The sequence below is a fragment of the Herpailurus yagouaroundi genome, unplaced genomic scaffold (genome assembly GCF_014898765.1).
Source record: "Herpailurus yagouaroundi ecotype Mexico unplaced genomic scaffold, PumYag 191, whole genome shotgun sequence".
Taxonomy (NCBI): Eukaryota; Metazoa; Chordata; class Mammalia; order Carnivora; family Felidae; genus Herpailurus; species Herpailurus yagouaroundi.
Window position 1 is genome coordinate 5,239,519 of NW_024412422.1, and position 7,706 is coordinate 5,247,224.

At 47.1% G+C, this 7,706-nt stretch overlaps 1 protein-coding gene across 2 annotated transcripts in view; it reads right to left on the minus strand.

The window, feature by feature from the left end:
* Positions 1-7,462, minus strand: part of SRRM4 (serine/arginine repetitive matrix 4) — a 151,086-nt gene extending 143,624 nt beyond the window's left edge. Inside the window, exon 1 of one of the 2 annotated variants that reach the window (XM_040443745.1) lies at positions 6,918-7,462. In XM_040443745.1, the coding sequence (XP_040299679.1) occupies positions 6,918-7,048 (131 nt within the window). In that variant the 5' untranslated portion in view covers positions 7,049-7,462. The remainder of the gene's footprint in view (positions 1-6,917) is intronic. The other variant, XM_040443744.1, reaches the window with a different exon arrangement.
* Positions 7,463-7,706: the final 244 nt, after the last annotated feature.

Sequence of the window (7,706 nt, forward strand, 5' to 3'; positions counted from 1 at the left end):
CTGTCTCAAACACTTTTCCCTCAGTTATCCTCATGGCTTGCTCCCTCCTTGCATCCAGGTCCCTGGACCATTCCATCCAACAAAGCAGCCCCATCCTCACCTGCTGTCTCGTTCCCCTGCTTTATTCTTCTTTATAGCACTCATTGCAACCTGACCTTATATGATTTGTTTGTTTGTTTGTTTCTTCATTTATTACCTTTCTCCCTCATGACAGCAGGGACTGGTGTTGTTCATGGCTATATCAAGTAGGAGCTCAATGAAAGTGTCCAATTAATGGAAGCATAACTTTATTTTTTAGCCACATGTGGCCTCTTCACTTCGGTGATTCATTCTCTCTGGGTTATTTTCTCTTTAACATGTGTGGGCTCACTCCAATCCCCCCACCATTGGTGGCTGCTCAAGGAATGCAGACTGGATTTTGTTTCAGCCAGAGCTAGACCATGAAGGACAAGAAACCTAATGGCCCACACCAGAGTCTGCATGCTTGAGCCAATGACAGAGGAGTTGGAAATTTTATATAAGGGCAGTTCCTTTCCACAATCCTCCTTTAATAGCACTCACTATGACCCCCTCCCCCACAACAGATAATGTCCCCTCCAGAAAGTGTAAATTGCTTTTTCTTCCGGGGGGGGGGGGGCGGGGAGAAGGTCTTTTTTGAGACTCTACTAGCGACAAATACCTTAATCATTCTGATGTTCCTTGCATTTGTAGAATATAAAAGAATATTTTATAAAAGAATCATTCCCATTTCACAGGTCAGACAACAAAGGCTAACTGTGTGACTATCAGCAAAAGACTTCATGCCTCAAGGAGGGTGCTTCCTTCCTCTGGTTTTCCACATCTCCTTTTCTTTATTGCTACCTATATTACAGTACTTAAGACAATCTGCCTCATGTCATATATACTGGTGTCTGTGCCCACCTTTGCTGCTAAACTCTGAGGCCCTCCAAGGGAGAGACTGCCTTTCATTCATCTGTTCCTCCTTGATGGGCCTGGTGCATAGTAATAATAAAAACTGCAATTCATTACTAATGGTAAGAGCTAACATTGATGGAGCCCTTACTGTGTGCCAAACAACACTTTCCATAAATTAGCCCAGTCAATATTCTCAACAGCTATTGGAGGGGGCTGCTAATATTAGCCCCATTTTATGGATGAGGAAACCAAGATTGAGAAGGTCAAGTTCTGGCCAAAAGTCATGGAGCTATTAAGTGTCTGAAAATAGTAAAAGGAAACATGTGTTTTGGTTAGTTTGCCATTGGGGTTTGTCAGATGTTTTAAAAACAGCTCTACACATCTCCAGTGGCTCTTTAGGGAATCCTAAAACCACATCAAAAACTTATACAGAGCACTGGGATGGTCAAGTGGTAAGGCCAAGGAATCCCAACCATCACCACCAAGCAGCCCACCCAGCTCAGGTGGTGAGGGGCTTAGTACTCTCTCCCGACATCTCATTAGGTAACTCATGTCTTGGTAACAAGAGCACGTTAAATGGAGGTCTTGGCCAGGCACTGTGTCATGTTCTTTATATAAATGATCTCATCCACCCTTCACTATGACCCCATGAGATCAGTCTTTCATAGCCGGGCAAACTGAGGCATAGAGAGCTGAAGTGATTAGCAGATTCCAAAGGTACGAATTGCACAGCAGGATTTCAGCCTGAGCAGATCTGACTTCAGAGCCCAAATTCTTTTTTGTTTCTCAATGTTTATTTATGCGAGAGAGAGAGACAGAGACAGAGACAGAGACAGAGACAGAGTGTGAGTGGAGGAGGGGCAGAGAAGAGAGGGAGACACAGGATCCAGAGCAGGCTCCAGGCTCTGAGCTGTCAGCACAGAGCTCTATGCGGGGTTCGAACTCACAAACCTCAAGATCATGACCTGAGCTGAAGTTGGATGCTTAACTGACTGAGCCACCCAGGCACCCCTTCAGAGCCCAAATTCTTAACTGTTCCACGTTCTCCCCTTCAGAGCTGTTCTGTCACATCTCAGATAAGTCTTGGTAACGAGCAATTAAGAAACTCTGGTTTTGTTAAGCCCCTGAAAGCCTTTCCACCTCACAGGAAGGTAAATCCAGCCACTCTGGAAGAAAGGATATTTTAAAAAATTTATTGTGCCCCTGCGGCATGCTGGAGGTGCTCACAGTGTGGGAAGGCGCGTGACCCAGGCTTCTTTCCTTATCAGAGGAGTTAGGCTTTTAGGGGTGTTCCCCCCTCTTTTTTTTTTTTTCTGGTGGCCTGGAGTGGGGATGGAGTTAACAGAGGTTCACACAGGCCTGGAAAACACTTCCAGGTGGTATTTAGTCCAACCTCCTGTACCCACACCAGCCGACGTGTCTACTCACTCAGCCAGCCAGACATCTATATCCAGAGAGCTTCCTTCTGACACTAGTCAGAGTCAAATCTATCTGCAGAGTGTGTGTCTCTTAGGCTGCATTGATCAGAATCCCCAGCCCGTCAGGAGTGGGGGTGGGCTGGGAGAGAGCGAATCTGATACGGATTTGGACCGCGTGGACTCATTCAATTAATGCGTCCAACTTTCATTCAGCATCTACCGCAGCCCGAGTCTCTAAGACAGCACAGTTGCCAAGTGAAAACAGCCGTGTCAGAAATAATACGCCCCCATACCCCCACTGACCCCTGTACACCATTCAGCAAATTTCACCTTTCAGAAGGAGAAAGGTTCGACCCAAACAATAACACTCCCTTTCCAGGGAAAAACGATCATTCATCGCCAGGGCAAGCATTCTCCACAACCCTTGGTACCTTGGTTTTTAACCACAGGCTGTCAGGAAATCACCTCCCAGCTGCCCCTCACTCTGCTCCCGAGGACAGAGTCAGCACAAATGTGCTAACTGATCTCTTGGCACAAAGGGGGAGTCTGGAATTAAACGGTTCAAAGGCATTTTTCCTGCCTTACAATTTGGCCATCTTTCCCTTTATGCAGTAAAATCTCCAATAGTTTGGAATTTATGATCCTTTAGACAGACCTGGGCTGAAGTCTGCTTCTGGACTATTCTGCATAGAAAGGATTTTCGAAGAAAATTAATAGCGTGCCAAAAGAATTGTAAAGAGAATTGCTTATGCTGTTTAAGAGGGCCGCCTTTCTAGCCCTTTGCAAACACTCCTGCATCTACAAACAATTGATACGCTAATTTCAAATGGGTTTTTTACTCATTCATTAAGTCCTCAGCTACTGTGCGGTGATACGATTATTACAGTTGGAGTTAGCCTCAACCACTTAAGTTTTCCATTTTGAGCCTAACTTTTTGGGTGCAAACTTTTCTGGACCAAATAATTAACAAAGAGAATTAATTAATGTCAGGAAAAATGACTATACTTCTTTGGTGGAGACAAAAGAGGGGTCTCTTACTCTCCAAGTGTCTTACTGATTCATGCTGACTGTCTTCCAGCTGGTATAGGGTGAGGCTTCATTATGGCAACCATACGTCCTGGTTCCTCTGGGGTAGTCCCTGTTAGGTCTTCCATTGGATAACCACTCACAGCAAACCTTTTCACTCTTGATATGAATAATAAATTATATTGGAACTAGGGGTTCAAACTGTGATTTTCAAGGAGTTTGAGCCTTCTTTAGATTGACAATAGTACCTGGTCATTGCTACACAAATGAAAAGAATACTCTGTGCGATGTTATACCAATCCATTCAGAATCTAGATGATTCTTCAGCAGTCCTCCACCCGATAACTAAAAAAGTCATATCAGAAAGCAGCTAACCTTCCCTCAGGGAAGAGAATTATGGGACCACTCCCAACCCACCTCCTGTGTGTTAATTCCATCTCAATGCATTGCCTGTCAGAAGCTGAAATCCCATAATGTTTACTGCCAGCATTATTTGGGGGAGAAACAGGCCTGAAGAACACAATACTGAAAGAAAATGTTCATTTCCTTTGGCCATTATAAACTCTGAACTGTTTGTTTTAGAAGCAATGTCTGTTAAGCAATCACTATGTACCACACACTGTGGGAAGTGTTTTACCTGACTCAATCCTCATAACTCAATGTCTGAGATGGCTACTATTATTATTTCTATTTTCCAGCTGACAAAACAGACTCAGCAAGGTAAAGAAACTTGTCTAAGACACTCAGCTAAATGGGAGAGCCAGAACAGGAATCCAGGTTTGTCTGAAACTCAAGTCTGAGCCCTTAACCACTATGATATACTGCCTCCCACTCTGCTATACTGTTCTGACATTTGAGTCAGACATCTGCTTGCAATTTGATACATATAAAGCTATTGCCTCATCAAGTATGCCTCATGGAGGGTGGGGGAGTGGAAGGGGGGAGGTAAGGAGAGGTTTTGCTTGGAGTGCGATTGTATGATGTATGCATAGTGCTATGAAATCAACCAATTGAATGTCAGCTTCTATCCTGGTACTAAATTATCCTCAGAGATACACTGAAAATATCCTGGGGAAGTTCATTCAGATGAAGGGTAACCCTTATCTATAAACACATATTAAGTGTGTAACCAACAGAACTGTCTGGTGTTTTCGTCCACCCCCTTCCCCCATCTCCCTACAGATCTGCTAACTATGTGCTGGGCTTGACTCATGGAACTAAAAGACATTTCTGATGAGACCAAGTCCCTAGCTTGCCTCTAGATGAAGCCACTGGTGCTCAGCTGATGCTATGCCAGTGTCTCTGTCTCTTTGCTTCCTGAGAACTCAGCTTTGGAAACATGGTACTTCCACTGTTAAGTAAGCATGCAACATTAGAAAGGAGGTAGAAATTGACCTCCGCACTGGATGTGGCTGGCTTCAATGAGAATGGGGATGATTCCGGTTTTATAGACAGTCTGTTAAAAGACCACTCAAACCCAGCCTTCCATGAAGACTTGGATACAAAAGCTCCCTACTCACTTTCCACCCCAAACCAGGAGTAACAGCTATAAAACAAATCTATCCTACAGAGAGGCCACACCTGTTACAGAAGTATTGAAGGGGATCCTTCCCAGCATGACATAAATTAGGGGCTTATGACTCAGACTTTCACTCCAGGGGTGGTTTCCAGGGGAAAGGAGACCCAGGACATTAAATGATACCTAGAGAAAAATGATACCTGGGGGAGGAGGGTTGGCTACTATAAGAGTACCAGATGCATGATATTAAGATTTGTTACAGAAAGCATGAGGGTTTGGAGACTTTGGGCAATTCATATGATTGAGAATATGACTAAGAAAGGGGCATGACAGTGTCACAGACAGACAGGGAAAGGGTGAACGTGCCAGGTCAGGTGGACTTAGGTATTTTCTGTATTAAAATACCACCAGGAATCTCCTCTCCTCTTGCTGCATCCCTTAAATATATGGAAGACTCCGGACCAAATGTCACACTTGTAGTTTTCAATGAAATTGTCTTTAGTTTCTTCTACAAGGGCATATTCTTTGGCTAACACAGCAATGGATTTGCCAACATAGGTTCACTCCAAAGGTGGAATGGATGGCTGAAACCCAGGAAGATAAAACTGCTGACGTCAAAACTCTCTACAAAGAACCTTTCTTCAAGCAGAGAAACACCAGGTTTTGATAGCATTTGCTGCTATGATTCCTTTTCTCCAGACTGTGTCACAAGGTGTCCCCCCGCCCTCCCCAATCCACAAATACTGGCTGCTGCTGCTGCTTGAAGCCTGCCACATCCGGACTCTAGTCCACCCATTCCCAACATGAGGTACCTGTTTTTCTAAAGACCTGTATGAGCTAGGTTCCTATCAGACTGTGAAAAGTTCTCCAGTCTGAGTTTGCTTCTTTAGATAGGATTCCCTGTCATCCACCCCATACCCACTGGAAAGTTCAGATCCAGTGGTGCCAGAACAGGCATTCTCTCTGAACCACTCTCACAGACATGTTTTCAATCTACTCTCTAATGTAGCCAGGATCAATAAATCCTCCAAGTGGTCTCCCCTGGTCCACTTCTTTCTTTTTCTCCCACCGAACCACTCATCCAACACCAGCAAAAGATGAGTTTTCCTACTGCCTTGATTTTCCCTGACAGAGGGCACAGTCTTCCTTTCATTTTCAAACTCCTCTAAACTGGATGCTTTATGAAAAGGATTGGGTTTTCTCTGTCTTGGAATGTTCTTCCCCACCTCCTCTCCGTTTCACCCCACAACCTCTTCTCCTTCTTTCTGCCTTTCTTTTCTTCCCTTATTCCTCCCATCACACTGTTTTCACCATCTAAGGGTCTGTTCTCCTCCTTGAGTTCAAAGCAATCAGATCCTTTTTGAAAACCAAATAAAACTCTTCCAAGATCATCTTCATGATCCTGGAAGTCTCCCCCCCCTGACTCCAGAGCTCAGAGTACTGGTTTTGGATGCAGGAGAGGAGAGGATTCAGCAACGGTGGCAGCCAGAAAGGCGTGGAGGAGGGTGCTGTTTAGGCTGTATTTGAGGGAACAGCATATGGGCTTTTGTCGAATGTTCAGAGCTCGCTAGTTTCTGAGCTGAGGATAGAAATGTGCCGTTACCTCTGAACACTGCTGAGAGCTTGTTCAGCCCTCTTTTTCTCTTCTTGTACAACACCCCCGACCACCCTGAATCCACCATTCCTTTGCCCGCCCCCTCCCCCCATCCTCTGGGCTCTGATACCAAGAAAAGTTTCTTAGTTAAGTCCTATCTCACCTACACTGCCCACCCTAAGAAAGCAAAATCTCTCAAATAGCAGTTGCCAGGTCAGCAGACCATTGAGTGTTGCTCCCCCTGAAGACTCCCTGTCCCTTCTCACCAGCCGCCACCTCACACAGGCAATTAGTTCCCATGTTCCAGCGGGAGATACCGAGTAGTGACGGGAAAAGACAGGCGCCCTGGCCCAGCCGCCTGCATCCACCCTTCAGGGCTCTGGGGCACACAGGCCAGAAGGAAGGACCATCAGGGTCTCTTCTCTCTTAAGAAGGAGGTCATTACCTTGGCAGCGGCTTGCGGGCCGTGATACTGGCGACAATGATGCTCTCGGGACGCGGGGTGGCCACAGCTTTAAAGGTTCCTCGCCAGAACTTCTCAAAAAGCTGCTTCTCGCCTTGCTGAACGCTCGCCATAGCCAACCCAAAGGGGCCCGGGGCGCCCGGGAGCTGTCCGAAGTGCTGAAACGTGGATTCCAAACGGGGGCACACCGGGCTCCGGGCTCAGTTCGCGTGGAAGCGAGAGGGGTGGGGTGGGAGAGATCGGGGTTCAGGGCGGGGGATGGGGCGCCTCAGCCCGGGCAGGCAGGGGAGAAAGAAGGCTTATCCACCGTCTTTCTTCGCCTTCTGTGTTGTCTCTGGGCTGAGCTCTGAGCTTGCTGAGCCTCCGCGCCCCAGGAAGGGAAGGCAGGGCTGGCTTTCTCGGCAGCGCCAGGAGAGAAGAGGCGACAGGGTCGTCTGTGTGTGCGTGCGCGTGTGAGCTCAGGCGCGCCCGGGTTTTGTCTCTCGCACAATGTGACGTTGGAAGAGGAGGCTGGTCGCGCGAGCTGTACTTTCCTCCCCCCTCTCCGTCTCTCCTCCTCCCCACCAACCCCCTCCTCCTCCGGCACAGCCTCCTGCCGCCATCTGCATAACAAAAGCCCGCAGGTCTTGGGAGGAGAAAGGGCGGGGCGTGTGCCTGTCACCGCTGCCCCGAGGCGACAGAGTTGCAGCGCTGACCCCTCAGAGAAGCAATCCCGGCACCCCCGAACTGAACCGTGCAGGAGATCTTGCTTCCCAGCCTGCTCTCCTCGCC